General features: G+C 37.6%; 2 protein-coding genes across 4 annotated transcripts in view; both read right to left on the bottom strand.

The window, feature by feature from the left end:
- Positions 1-835: 835 nt before the first annotated feature.
- On the bottom strand, positions 836-10,133 carry LOC116256654 (THO complex subunit 4B-like). Of its 3 annotated transcripts, none has more exons than XM_031633045.2 (6): positions 9,974-10,133; positions 9,689-9,870; positions 9,339-9,488; positions 2,958-3,026; positions 2,698-2,882; positions 836-1,600 (listed from the first exon to the last, which is right to left on the bottom strand). In XM_031633045.2, the coding sequence occupies exons 2-6, from the start codon at positions 9,857-9,859 to the stop codon at positions 1,426-1,428; spliced, it is 750 nt and encodes a 249-aa protein (XP_031488905.1). In that variant the 5' UTR covers positions 9,860-9,870; positions 9,974-10,133; the 3' UTR covers positions 836-1,425. The 3 variants fall into 3 exon arrangements, with proteins under 3 accessions (XP_031488905.1, XP_031488904.1, XP_031488906.1); XM_031633044.2 differs by having other exon boundaries at positions 836-1,603; XM_031633046.2 differs by having other exon boundaries at positions 836-1,603; positions 9,689-9,884; positions 9,974-10,111.
- Positions 10,134-15,095: 4,962 nt separating this feature from the next.
- Positions 15,096-15,547, bottom strand: part of LOC116256389 (protein SENSITIVE TO PROTON RHIZOTOXICITY 2-like) — a 1,114-nt gene continuing 662 nt past the window's right edge. The window contains exon 1 of the mRNA XM_031632747.2: positions 15,096-15,547. This exon is cut by the window's right edge and continues 662 nt beyond it. Within this exon, the coding sequence (XP_031488607.1) occupies positions 15,190-15,547 (358 nt within the window). The 3' untranslated portion in view covers positions 15,096-15,189.

Genomic DNA, 15,547 nt, shown 5'->3' on the forward strand with positions numbered 1-15,547 from the left:
CCCCTCCTCTCCAATATGATCTAGATCTATCACTTGTTACGAGAACAAAATTTCAACTTTTGCAGACATAATCACGACCACAGCAAGTAGAAACAAAGAGCAAATCAAGAACAAAGAGCGGAGGTTATACATAAATCTAAAGCATAAAATTTGGGCTCCGTGGAGTTTAAAATCTAGCACATTCACACAGATCACTTTTCTCCTAGGCTCCACATCATCTCCAAAAGAAAAAGAAGAGAAGCACAACTACAAGGACACGAATTATTACATTTCTAAACAGCAGACGACAATGACCCAACGCCCCTTTGACCTCAAGGGGAGGATGGAACCTCAATACAGAAAACTTTTACCTGCTTACCTTCTAAATTATATTCCACACCAAATATAATAATTTATTTCCATAATCAGTGCTCCTCATGCAAATCTAGGGAAGGTGTCTACAACCCAAGTGGAAGTCCTTACGGTGGATAGTGAAACTATACTTCTGAGATAAACTGCAAAGTCTCAATGGTTGTCATCCAAACCTATGTTGCAGAGTAGTATATCCAGACATCAGTAGGCAGCCCAAAAAGCCACCGAAATAATCAGCTGAAGCAGACTGATATCATATTTGAGGAATGGAAAAGGATAGCCCTCTTTTCCAGGTAAGCTGGAGAAAATCTGACATGTAAGCAAAACTGCTGAAACCTCTAAGATGGCATAGAACCAGAAAACCAGTTATTCACATTCGGCCCCCAAGGACAATCTACTAATAAACTGAAAATTCATGGACAAACAATCCCAAAAAGAAAAAAAATCAAATATCAGCAAGAACTTGCAGAGATCACATTGGTCATGAAACCCAACATCTAAAGAGAGCCTATACTCCTTGCACTGTTGCACAATTACATCAGCCTCCAGAAACTATGTCATTCAACAATTACAATACAGGAATAACTAGCACAGGAAAGACAAAATGGACAAATACCTTCAATGCGATCACTCATTGATTTCATAAGAAGGGTCTCCTTTCTTTTTGCTCCCTAGCATGCCTTGATCAGTAAGCTGTCATGTGAAGGGACAGCTCCACCGATCGTGCAGCTCTCTGCCATTTCCCACCACACCACTTTCAGAAGGCGGCCCAGCCAGCAAAGAATGTGGAGGGACTTGGACTATGCTCCATACTCAAGCAAAAGAAAGCAAAAGAGAACTCAAGCTTAACTAGTCTGATCCAGAACTCAACCGTCCACTAATAGCCTTAATACGTCTTAGAACTTAGAAGCAACAGAATGAACGGCAATAACAAATCTCAAGCCTCATTATCCAGTAACAAGAACTCCAGCCTCCCCCAACTAGAAACTGTAGCATGATGGTAAAGATACACTCGATATTTAGATGAGTATCTTCAAGCAAGCTGCAATGCATCGGAGCTAGGTTATAGACGTTTCAATTTGTCTGCATTGCCTCTGAGTGATATTTATCCAATTCTGCATCAAGTTCTTCTGCAGATACATGTTCACCACGTCCTCTTCCCCTTCCCCTTCCTCGCCCTCTACCCAGTCCACGACCACTGCCACCTCCTCCTCCTCTAGGACGAGCAGCAGCAGCTTCTCTTCCTTGGCTGCTGTTAGAACACAAGCAGAAAGGGATTTAGTGCAAGACCGAAATCCATTTGACAGAGAAATAAAAGAAGCTCAAATGTGCTTATTAACAAATTGAAGTAACCAAGTCAAAGGACAATATACAATTTAAGAAGTTGTTGTGTGTCGGAATGAGAAATATACTATAGGTAACTGCACAGCTATGCAACTAAATGGTCAACATACAGCTGAAAAAAAAAACCGTGTTATTCCTAAAATCTTTACAAGATATCACAGTAGATCCACAGCCTATGTCAAGTTAAGGTGCTCTTCCACGTATGGTAGATATTCACGTCGCATGGCTTCCTTCCCAAAGTTTCTGGTCTCAATTTCACAACATGTTTTATCATTAAATCACGTACTCAATCATATCATCGAAGGCCCATTTCCCTGAGAACATAAGGCAATGCCTTTTCCTATTAAGACAAAGACAAGGGGTACAAGTATTTTCTTCAGAAACATAGTAGTAGCAAATTCATCATGATAATCTTGAATATTTTCCCTCCTAAAGGTAAATTCTGCTTTTCCCAGCCAAATCACCACAATTTGGTTCTGGTGCTTTTACAACCAAAATATTTTGCTTACTTCCCATTTTTTCTGCCATCATGAATATGGTCTGCCATGACTAGACTTCACTCCAAAATGACACATCTTCAAGATTAGGCAAGATTACAAAGAACAATTGTTCCAACCTTTATTCATTTTGGGATGGGCATTGCTCACTAGAGATTATCATTCTTGTTTCTGATCTTTTTCATTACAGATCCATACTTAATCATTTGTTTATGTGGAAGTGATAGAAAACAGCTTTTAGGTGTTTATTTGCTTCCTAAACAGTGAACAAGGGTGTGGGATTGTGCCAGATGTGGCTCATCAGTTGCACAAGTCTTGAATGTGATTCTATGAACTCTCTCATTAATTGTTACGCTTCTGCAAAACTGGAATTCTCCTCCTCTGTTCTATCAGGTAAAATGAGGACCAGTAACCCTCAATAAATCTTATAAGTAGTCGTCCGCTGTCAAAGACACCAGTAAATGGGAAGAAAGAAGGCAGATATAGGCTGCTAAGAAGGCTGTACCTCCTGGGAATACCATTGGGATTTCCCAACAAGCCATTTGTAACTTGTGGTATTGAAGCAGGAGTTGACATATTGGTTCCAATTATCTCAATTTTCATTGGCTTTCCATCAAGCTGCACATTGTTGTAGCGTTTAACAGCTGCTATAGCATCTGATCTTCTTGAAAATACCACTTCGGCAGTACCCTGAAAATATGCACAACTCCTGCCATTATCAAAAGGACAAAAAACAGCAGTGATATAAAAATTGTACACACATACCTTTGACCTGCCACTTCTGTCATAGTGGACAGAGAATCGCTTCAAATCACCCACTTCTGAGAAAAGCTCCTGTTACATTTACTACAAGTTAGAGATCCTAATGTCATTAGCTAAACACCGTTCTCTGCAATAATTAAAAGGATAAGCTTCATTTCTCCAATAACTTGTTTGTGACAATGAGAAATCTGCCACATACAAGATCCATTCAAGCACTGCCTGAAAATCCTGGAAAGCCTTTCCAGGTTAACATATGCAATGTCAAGATTTTCAGCATTTTTTGGGTCCAACTGAAAATCCAAAACTTTTGCTTCTGGATTAACCTAGCAAAAACAAATATCCAGACGATCGAACTTCCACTAAGAGTGGGAGAAAGGATTAACTTAGCCAAAAAGAATTGACACATCTGGAAGGAAATTTTTGAAAGCAGCACACAAGAATGACCTTATCTTTATCTCATTCTCCATTTATGAGGTTTTACATATTTATTATTATTTTTTTTTTTAGTAATCAAGTTTGAAAAGAGAAGCATTTAGGTTCAAACATAAACCCATCAACTAAGATCAAATAACTTAATCACTCATATATTGAATTCAAATTAATCCAATCCCTTCTAAATTGTAACTCATCAACATGCTTCCAATGCTTTTTGTGAAAAAGGGATCAATACCACATCCATTAAACTTAACGGGTCCTTCAGTAACTTTACATAGGCAATCACAAAATTTTGCATAGGTTGTGTCAAGCAGTGGTTAAAGGTCTAGAGGTGAATATTTAGGTATCTCTTCATGAATGATTACTTAAGAAACTAAGATAATTGGACAGGCAAGGGTAATGCAAGACTAGATAACATCATGCCAGAAAGAGAAAATTGACTATGCATAAGTTGATGGTAAAATGATCCAACATGCCAGCGTAGCACATGTGTCAACATGGCCAGACATGGATGCAGGACACAACAAACTCCTATTTTTTTTCCTATGTACTTGGGTTTTTTTTTTATTCAGCAATTTGTAATTTACGAATATAAATAGTGCACATATGTGTTGGTGTGCTTAAAATCGAACATAGATATGGTCATTTCGCCACATCCATGATTTTCTCAAAATGCTTTGAACTACTTTTGCACCCATGTGACATAGATGCAACCCCAAGTTGCAACAAGCTGGCTTCAGTTCATGCATCCAGACCATGTTTTGTTAGGGACTTAGGGGTGTTCAACAAGTGGACCCAACTTAGGCTCAACTCGAACTCACTCAGTAAAGCTAGACTCATTTGTTCAAACTTAAATTAAAACTTCAAGTTTGTAAACAAGTTGAGTTCGAGATACACAAACTCGACTTCAATAAACTTGAGTACGTGTAACTTCAATGTTTCAGATATGGATCTTACATCCATACATCATCAAATTATCAAAATCACTTATGCAACTTCAGGCTTTGTTGCCTCTTTCATTCTCTCCTACTTGACTCATCTCCCTCTCCCTGTTGACTTGAAGAGGGCACTCGCCAGCAACCAAGGTCATCACACGACCAGCATACTCTGGCTATTGGGTTCCAACATCCTTTATTGTCTCCTAACTGCCCATGGCCCACCGGCGTCCTTGCAGCAAAGCAAACCAACATTCTCAGTCCTCCCATGTGCTTTCCCTGACCACCGGCAATCTGCAACCTCTGGCCAGCTGTCACCAAATTTTCCAGTAACTCTTTGTTCTCTTTCCTTTTTATTTTATCCTTTTCATGCACTCCACATGCCAACTGCCCATCTTCGAGGGGAGAAATTAAGCTTTGTGTTATTTACACGGGCTTAGGCAATTTCTTTGAGGGAAAGGGTTTTCCATTTTTTTTCTTTCCTTCCTGAGATTTTTGCTCTACCCATGCTTCCATGTTTTATAAATTTTAAGGTAAAATTTGTGGTATTTCCGTGTGCAATTCATAATGGATTACAGAACTCCCAATGTACATGCATTTCATTTTCCATTCACTCAATTCCCTTTTTATATTTTTACATCAAGCATGCATGTGTGGAATAGTAAAATAAACCAAGGTCAAGATAGCTCAAGCATGACAATCAGCTGCTTATTGTAACAATCTAACGTAGGTTGATGTTCATAGCTTTCAAGTTTTTGCTTAACTGTGTTTCAACATACAATGGATCTAAGTAACAAATTAACCTTAAGAAGTTTTTCTGAATGAGGAATTGTACTACTATGTTGAACTAGGGCTGGTCCGATTCTCAGGCAGCATATTATAAATTATAATGCCGGCTAGTGTTGCACCTTTCCTTTCATAACAACCATTATGCGGTTAATGCACAAATTAGCCAGATCCACCTCAAGCACCGGGATGTTGTCCACAACAATTTATAGTTGGCAATAGTTAGAATCATAGTCATAGAAAACTTATTTTTTTTCGAAAAAAACGAGAAACAAAAACGCGATAAATTAATTGGCAGTTTAAAAAAAAAAACGTGTTCTTTTGAAAAAAATGTTAAAAACGAAAAAAAAACACGTTTTTAACGTGTTCTTTTCGCTTTTTTTTTCAGTTTTTTCATTTTTTTCAATGTCAAACAGTTTTTTTTTTTCTATTTTTTATTTGTTGCAAATCTACTTATCTTTTCATGTTTGTGTTATTAGTTTTCCACTTATTTTATTTTTCCCCCATTTTTAGTTTTTAAAAAAAGTTAAAAATTTACCGTATTTTTCCTATTTTTTCAAGTTCGCCGTATCATACTCGAAAAAAACCTCGCCGTTTAAAACTCTGTTGTGACTATGGAACTTCGAATCCAACTTGTTCAAAGCCTACTGAAAATAAGGATGTCTCTCACAAAGCACATTGTAGTGCAAAGAGGAAAAAGACAAAAATTATTTATTTAGAATGATTTTAAATAAGTAACCGTGGCTGGTGTGAAAAAGAACAAATGAAAATGTTGCAAAACAACATTTGTAATAAGTGCAGGAGAAAGTACATTCACAATGCGAAGACACAAGTGCCTTGCACACCCTAATGAGAAGAAACAACAAGTTTTGAGTTTTGGCACTAGTGAAACTTCAGGGCTTATAAAAGATATGATATTTTAAGAGTGCCCAACTTGACATGTTGACAATAAAAGAGAATTTAGCAAAAAAGATAACATATTATGAATATACATTTAGTATGGTGAAACATTAACGGTTTAGATTTTTGCTTATTTTAAACCCCCAAGTTCGGATCCATTTGAATGGTAACTATGAAAAGGGATATCATGAAGTTCTATGAAACGAAAAAGAAGAAGTTGAAAGTACAATAGGTTCGACAATAAATTAGTGTACATTAAATCAACTAATTGATTATATATCTATGACAACTCACTTCATTGTTTGTGTATGGACACTTCAAAAACATATCATCAATTCTAGTGAAGTGAAACTGCTTTATAGTGGGAAAAATTTAGCAAATATTGCTAAAAATCTTATAGAATCGGAAATATGATAATGCTTCTTCCAATGATGTCCTTGTAAGAACTTTAAAAGAAAATGCGGAGAAGAGTAGTGTGAGTTTATATCATGATGGTAGGTTTTTTCATGTCTGTTGTTATGTGTATATTTTCAATTTGATGGTGCAAAATGATTATCTGCTATTAGACATGAAATCAGTAAAGTTAAAAAGACAATCAAATATTTCAAATGCTCAACATACCAATAATGAATGCTCATTTCCCTCATATATCAAAAAGTTTGTGTGTTCAGTTTGTCAAACAAACTCAATGGTTATTTCGAACTAATGTATCAAATATCACAACCGTTCCAACTTTCAGATATGGATTTTTCTTCATTCTAGTCACATTTGCTTCCACCTGTGACCCTACCAATGTGGAATTGAGAAAGAAATGAAAAGCTTACCAACACAGATCTATTCATTACAATTTTGAAGGGCCCTGTGGTGGCACTCTTGCCTGTAGCTTGCCTTTATAAGTCATATTATTGTAGTTGTTGGCTTCCTTTTAGAACACTAACGAAGATGAATCAATTGAGTTTATTCCTTTGAAATAATTCAAGTTAAATTAAGAAAGTCATGGACCTCGGTATCAGCATCATGTCTTCACTTTTTTGAAACATTAACTCGTGTAGTTTATGCTCTTCCATGTTCAATGTAATTATAACTTTTTAAATATTGTAACTTGTGTTCCCACCCCCTCCCATCATGCAATTTTTCAGAACTTCAAAAACCACGTGTTAAGCTTGATAGGAAGGCATATGCAGATGCTGGTCAAAGCAAATTTGTATTTCTTCATGATGATAAGTTTAACCAATTGAAGACAAGCTACATGGTAATTATTTGACCTTTGCTTAAACGAGTCAAGCTTGAGCTCCAACACGATCTATCAAGTTGAGTTCAAGATCAGCTTGACTCGTGTACAACCCTATCTGCTCTCTGACCTATGCTCATTCAAAACAAAGAAGTTCATGAAGAAAGCAATTCAAGTAGACATTACAAAGTAAAGGATCATAAGATCCCACTTTCTCTAATTCTTTAGGTTCCAACCATATAAAACCTAAATCTTCCATACTATATCTAGCAAAACATCTTCGCAAACAAGTGGACTGTCCAACATCAAGAAAGTAAAGTTTCACCGAGTTACATCTAATAACACCCCTTTATAATAAAAATGAATTTTTTTTTTTGCTACAACAAAAAACAATGAAATCTTGATGATGAGCATTTGTATTTGATTGCTTCTTCAATGTAACTGATTTTATCTCTAATAGCAAATAAGCTATCTTGCACCATCAAATTTAAAATGTGTGCATAATAACACAAGCCAAACACTGACCATCAAATTTAAAATGTGTGCATAATAACACAAGCCACACACTCACCACTCTATTGTAAAGTCACACTACTTTCTACACATTTTCCTTTAAAGTTCTTACAAGGACATTGCTGAAAGAAATATTATCAACTCTATTGGACAAAATTTTCTTCTTTACTTCTCATTATGTAATGAGTTAGGCAATTATATTTACTAAAATTTTCCCATTATGAAGAGGTTCCATTTCACTAAAATTGATATTATGGTTTTAGGGTTCACGCATGACCAACAAAGTGAACTGTCTATAAGTATACCCAATCAAACTGTTATTGTATCGCCTCCACCTTGACACAATCCGTGTTTAAAAACACCATTTGAACAATTAAGATCAGAGGCTGAGGGGGTGCGCCCCACACAAAGTAAAGGCGTCGTAAGCCCTCACTCGTCTACACACACACAAAAAAAAAAAAATCAAAAAATAAGGCAAAATTAATTCACAATTCATTGCAATGATCACACAATTCAAGCAAAATGTTTTATACGCCCATACATGATCTATTTTCATTAAAGATAAAACACTGGTCAAAATAAACAAAGTTAACATTGTGGAAGTTTGTAAATGGAAACATTGACCAAGAATTGATCAGATTTGGATTTGAACCACACTCAAACCATGAACTACCCAATATGCAATCAGTGTCGTACAATTGCCTTCCTAAGATGGGCACATCAGCTACATCACCCAAATTAGGTACCAACATGACTTACTTCTTAGCAAGCAAGCTATCCAATATAATCTTGGAGCAATTAACGCACATGTCAGGAAAAGTGTTGAACAGACTTCCAGCATGAAAACAAATATCAATTTCTACTACCACCTTCACCATCTAGCCCCTTCAGATTCAATTAATATATAGTCTGGACCAAGTTAGGCTCCAAAGAGCTACAGAAGTAAGGTTGCACAGTTATTATGGAACTACTAGTCAGTCTAGTCTAGAAATGGTTAAACAAAGATAGTGTCGCACATGCCAAGTTACCTCAATTCTGCACAGAAACCTATCTGAGATACTGTAAATACAATGGCGGCACTTCATGGTCAGAAAGTACAGAAAGTATTTATTTCAAATGAGAAACTAGTCCAATCCTATGTGCAACTGCCAAATACCATGACAAACACAAGGAAGGAACCCAAATTGTCCCATTGGTCTAGATAGGAGTGTGATAACAATTTTTGAAAAACATCCACGCAGATCAAATAATCCACAAACGCGCCAAAAACTTTTGAAGAGGCTACTCAAGGAACCAAAACCTTAAAACTTTTGAAGATAGCTACTCCAGACATGGGCATATTATTTAATTATTTTCAATCATACACTTAAAAGGAAAAAGTACTTCAAGTTTGATCAGATTGCTACGCTGCTAAAGACAGGAACTGAAACAAATAAACTAATAAATCAAGCAATAAACTGTGTCTTGCATGTTTTCATAAAGTGGAATGCAGTATTTCGTGCAATACACGTAGAGACGACAAAAAGAGTAGAGATATCCAAACAAAAGGTGAATTGACATAGAATGAAGTACAAAGAATCTAACCTTTATATCTTCATTGGAAACGCCGTAATCTAAATTCGAAATGTAAAGCTTCGTCCCCGTTTCGATCGATCGGGCCACCAGGCCTGGGTACGCTGCCGGTGCTGCCTGATCCATATACATGTCATGCTGCCACGCCGTTTCAGGGGCCGCCTGCACCGTTTGCCCGCCCAAACAAACCCACACACAGAAAAAGAACAGAAAAGACGATGTGAGAACAACCCATCAACGTAGCCCTAGAAAAACAATTATATCAAGAAACAAACAACGGAAATCGGCAGCAACACTAGAACAGAACAAGAACTAGAAGAAGAAGAAGAAGAAGAAGAAGAAGCGCATGGGAAGTCCGTAACCTTGACCGAATAAGGGAGCGACCGATTCGCGGCGCGGTTTTGAAGACGGCGGGCGGGACCAGGACCACCTCCTCCGCGGCCCCTTCCCCTCGAATTACTTCCGCCGCCACCGCCGGACTTCTTGTTGGTCTTGATAAGGTCATCAAGAGACATGTCCAAGGCACTGGACATCTTCGCCCTGCCTGCAAATCAAGCCCTAGAAGTAAGGTGAAGAGAAGGCTCCTTAGGGTTATAGAAGATAAGAAAGCTACAAACACCAAAGGCTGCTGGTTTTGACTAACGAACCGGTTACGGTGGAATGGAATAAGGGAATAGAAGAGGCGCGAGAAATGGAAGCTTGATGCCCACAACAAGCAGTGACGCTGTGCCTCGGAGAGGAGGGAGAGTTGCAGGGGAACGCGTTGGGAAAGGAGAGAGGGGCCTTCGTTGGCGTTGAACTTTGACTTGTTATACTGAACCCAAAATAAAATCTAAAAGAGATCTGAATTTTCTGCCGTCCATCTTCTTGATGGACGCTCACCATTCTCAACGTGGACGATGCATGTGTTTTGGGGCGGGGCCGTGGTTCGATCAGAGCAACTCACGATAGGATTGCCATATGCTCCTCCGAATTACGACTTAGTGTCTTGAAAAATATATATAGCAAAAAAACGTTCATATTTGATGAAGAAGTGTAATTTTTTTGTTGTTCGAATTTCAATTTACACTCAATTTCTACCTACTTTCTGTCCCCTGAATTCCGAATGCTTGTGTTCTTAAACTAAATTTCTTTTGATGGGATGACCTTTTTTTTTTCTTTGTTTCCCTTTTATAGAAATACAAACCATTTTTTTTGTGAATCAAAATCTTGGGCAAAAACATTTTTCAAATTCTAAGGGCGTGCAATTTGAACTTTGAAGGTATAAATAACCACATAATCTAAACTGAGTTTCTCTATCTAACTTTTTTCTATATGAAAAAAAAAATGTTTCGAAAAACTTGGTTTTACATATCAAGTGGGGCAAATGGTTCAGATTTTTTGAACTGGTTGAAAATTTGAAGATTGAAAGACCTTAGCATTTCCTTGTTTGGTTTGGTTTTTAAAATTTCAAAGGAAAAAACAACATATCAAGAGACAAGTGAAAAAATGAATGCAGCAAATTGGACATTGCATGCTTCAAGGAGTATAGTATGGTCGGTCGAGTTAGGGTCCTACATTTGATTATCGTGAATGATATGTCTTTGTGTCTTTAAGTAGTGAGATGTGATACATAAGTTGAAGAAAGGTGCACTGTTGCAGAAACTGACACCAATGGGTCTGGCTCACCCAACATGTTTCTTTACAAGATTATTGGGAGAGTGCATTAGTTTTGGCCAAACCTTAAGATCATCAATTTTGAGATTCATAGTTGATCCCTCTTGGCTCGGGTCTTAAATTACTTAGCTTATTGATAATGCAAATATAAGAGTAGAGTGGGGGCTGGCAAGGGCGGAGCCAAGGTAGGAGGCCTTGACCCCACCTCAATATAAATTTTAAAAAATTTCACTTGTTTTGTACAAAAAAATTTGAAAAATGATATTTTGGCCATAGTCAAAATTTAGAAACTTTAATTCGACCTCCTTCATGAAAAATTTCTAGCGCCCCCCGAGACTGGTATGGATATAAAGTATGTCTTATGATTCTTGGTTTGATAAATCACTAAGCTTAGTGTTAATTTCTTTTCACATAAGTATGGACTTAAAATCTTTGGCACGTAATCGAGGTCAGAACGCCCATTCATGGACGTGCTCATGTTACGAGTCAAGCATCAACGCAAACGCGAGACATGGGGAGCGCGCTCATATACCTTGCAGTGTTCCATAGAACATTAGATGTTCTGGCGTGTGCCAGCTTGACGCTTCACCTTGTCTTTCGCATCCGTTCTGTCTAAATCAGACGTGTTCCGTGTTTGTTCTTCTCATTTTTGAGACGTCAGGGACTAGATGTCCCATTTTCGGCATTTCCATGAACGAGAATCAAACGTCTTCGAAGGTGACACAGAATCTAACGCGATCCAAACTTTCAAAGTGTTAACTGTTTCTATTTAAATTGTACAACATGATCACCAATATTTGTTGTCTCTTTGCACGACACAAGAACTGAAATAGAAACACAATCTCACCAATAATTTCACTACAAATTTTCTAAAATTTCATCCAAATACATGAAAATTGAAACGTCCATCACATTCTCATCTCTCACCCAAAGCAAAAAGTGGAAACTCTGCGGCCTTTATGCTGTTAGTGAGAAAGAAGTACTTTAATGGCGATCGTGAAATGAAAATGTCGTTGGCAAAGGATTCAATAGCCGCTGGTATGTTTTAAAGAGTTACAAAGACGATCTTGAAAGGCCGAAATATCTTTTACAGCAATGCTGGTATAATTTTAAAAGATTCAACATTTTATAAATTAAGAATAGTTTCATCTCTATCAATCGATCTTTGTTGGATCTGACGTACCTAATGCTGTTAAAGAAAAAAAAAAGCCTGCATTTTGCAAATTCAGAAGTCCAGGTGAGCAGGGCCGAGCCAGGGGCCATCCCCTTCTTCTCAAAATTTTTTTTAAAAAAAACATGTAATCTTAAAAAAAATTAATTTTGCTTTTGCCTATATCAACATTTTAAAAAATTATATTTCAGCCCACGGAAATCGACAATAATTGAGAGGCTAAATCTTCCCTGAGGTGTAAAAATCTAAGGTAAAATATAAGCATGTACAGCTTGGAGATTACCCACAAAAAATAATTATCACAGGCACGTACGGTCAGATCTTGGTAAGTTTTACTATAGAACAGTGAGTGAGCATGAGTGCATATGTATATGCCTCCTGCCATTTCACTAACTCTCTCTCTACATATATCATGCTGCCCATGATCATCGTGTCATGGCCACTGCACTCGAATACAAGTCAACGTTCATCATCGTCATGATCAGCATGTGCGTTGTGAGGATGCATGACCTTTCTGTTCAATGAAGTCATATTAATGCAACACATAAATATATATATGTAAGACAATCTGAACATTCATAAAGTTTACAGGTCATAAAATCTTGTGTACGTACATTCAAATAATCTGATTGAAGAACAGATATTCGGGTCAGATACATAATGATGACAGAAGTTTCAAGTAGGTTATAATTCTGCAAATAGGAACACAAAACTGATTCTGAAAAAATGCGTGCACCAAAAGAGTCGGTGTTCTACAAAACTTTCCTGTAAATTTCTCTGCTAGAACAGAGAAGTTGGTAGAAATTAGGAAACCTAACTAGATCGATATGCATTTTTTTATCTCCATCACCATCTTTTTGGCCGGCAGGCAATCAACGCCATTAATCACTCTGTTTATCTTTTGGTGTCCATTATCATTGACATCATTGCTATTAATTGATTTCTTCTTCATTACCAACATGATGATCTTGCTACCATTAATGCTTAATTTTAAAAACAACTATAGTACTATTTAAGTACGAGCTCTTGCCACGATCTCTGCCGTAAGTGTCTGCTGTTGCATACGATCTGCAGCTTTGTCCCTGTTAATAGGAACCAAGATCATCAACTTTGTATGTTTCTCTACGAACTTAGTACGAGTTCTTGCCAAGGAACTTTTTAATCAGTGTCCGTATTTGCACATCATCTGCGTCCATACTTTTTAATAGGAAACAAGATCATCATATTTTTCTCTGTCGAGAAACTGGAAACCATGATCGAAACATGACATCGCAAGTCCAGCTTGCCTGTAACACTTGGTGGGTTCTGTCACCACAGCATCAAACTAAGAATACTGTGAACTTCTTAACAACCACAGGAAATGCATGAAATCGTAGCCAAATATTAATCTTACAACATGTGCATAACGTCAAATTACTTACAATTGGAAAAATATGTAATCAGGCAGGCATGTAAATGTGAAGACAACCTAAACCAAGATGGACACATGCACACCAGGCTCAATTCATTCGATATTTTGACTACCAATTGATCAGAAACTGTAAGAATAGGTTTAGTTGTTCATTATATTCTAAAATCATGTTTGATATAGTCTTATATATATCTAGTTAATTGGCTTCAGTTTGCTACCAAGAAAGAGACACATACTATGATGAAGGAAAAAATGTTTCTTTTTTGTTTTGTTTTTTTTCTTTATAAAAACAGTATGCAGTAGACGGGACCCATGAGACACACATTACTGTACTGTATTGTGATTGAAGGAAAAGGTACTCCAGCTACTTGGTTCAAGCAGTACTTCTACTTCTCTAAGACTGCAAGGTAAACACCACCGGACACCAAGAGGCGTCCCCTGAGAAAAGTGCACCCAAAAGAATAGTAACTCCAATGAGGTTTGAACCCCTGACCAGCAATAGCTGAGCTAATATTTCAGCACTAGTTCTTTTGGTTTTGATTGATTCCGGCACAGAAATCATATTCAAGTTATATGGAGAAGGAACAAAAGAGAAACCGTGCATAATCATAACGAAATTCAGATTCCTCCAGAAAAATAGCGCAGCTCTAGCAAAAAGCTGCATTGAGTTTGATGATACGCAGTTTCGATCAATGTTATGAATCCTCACGAAAATCAACTGCCTGTTCTAAAAGTTGTTATCTCGCAAGAGAACGGCAGGCTGAGCTTCAATTAATTTCCCGTGCAAGGTGCAAAATTAGATTCAAACAAGGGCTTTTACCCATTCTATCAAGCAGAATTGCCTGGTGGTCATGGAAAGTTATTGGCCTTCACGTTCTGTATGCAATGAACAGCGCGTCGTTGGCATCGCAGACAGAAAAGCCAGAGTTTCGTGCACCCAGTTTTGCGACGGTAAGATTGTCATATTTACAGGACCAAGCCGTACTTGTTTCTGCATGTTAAAGATCAAAGACAGGATCAAGCGTGATTCATTTTTTCGTGCATTCATAATCCTCTTGATGCTTGTCATCTGCGGGTGGATCCATCTCTTCAACACTAATCAACCCTAGTGAGCTTTGAAACTTCCTTAATCCTCATGTGTTGTCTCCCGTTCCCACATAACAGATCTATAAATACGTCAATCGAGATCTTGTGCAAAATTGAAGGGAAAGAAACAGAAGAGCAATCATGGGGAGAAAACTATTGATGGGTATTGCTAATTATGTGAAGTCTGTGACTTTAATTCATTAACCAGTGACGTGATATGAAAACAGACATGAAGATTTAACCCTTCAGCATGTAAAACTTGAAATTTCTTTTATTCACGGTGTTAATTAGGTATATCAACTACAATCATCCAGGAAAAAAAGAGTAAATCAACTACAAATGTCTCATGCTCTTGAGATAATCGCATATTATAAAGTCAGAGGTCAGTTTACATGCGCATCCCCTTCGTGTTTCTTTAATCTAATGCTATTCAAAAACTCATCTCTTCGGCACCTAATTGATTAAATCACTTTATTCATGGGAATACTAATCTGCCAACTTATATTTACAAGGAGTTGAAGTGATCCACCTCTACCTTATCAGGCTTTTCTTGGCAGAGTTGAGCACCTCACAAAGGGAGTGTGACCCTTGAATAAGGCAACATGTCCCAGAAGCTTGTCCTTTCTAGAGAAGCTTGTCCCGCAGGAGCACTGCCACTTGAGATCCCCACAGTGCTTTTCATGTGTTCTCAGATCTGCCAACACTGAGAACTTCTTAGAGTTGCACCTCTTGCAGACATAGACCTTAGGACAGTGGCTTCTCTTGTAGTGATTCTTCACACATATCATTGATTTCAGGGGCTGGAATTTCGCATGGTTCTTGTTCCACCTGCACCCTTCATGTGGGCATGAATACTTCCTGGGGACGTCCAATGGGGAGCCCTTGTCCATGCCATCC

Source organism: Nymphaea colorata, chromosome 6 (genome assembly GCF_008831285.2).
Source record: "Nymphaea colorata isolate Beijing-Zhang1983 chromosome 6, ASM883128v2, whole genome shotgun sequence".
In the NCBI taxonomy this organism is placed as follows: Eukaryota; Viridiplantae; Streptophyta; class Magnoliopsida; order Nymphaeales; family Nymphaeaceae; genus Nymphaea; species Nymphaea colorata.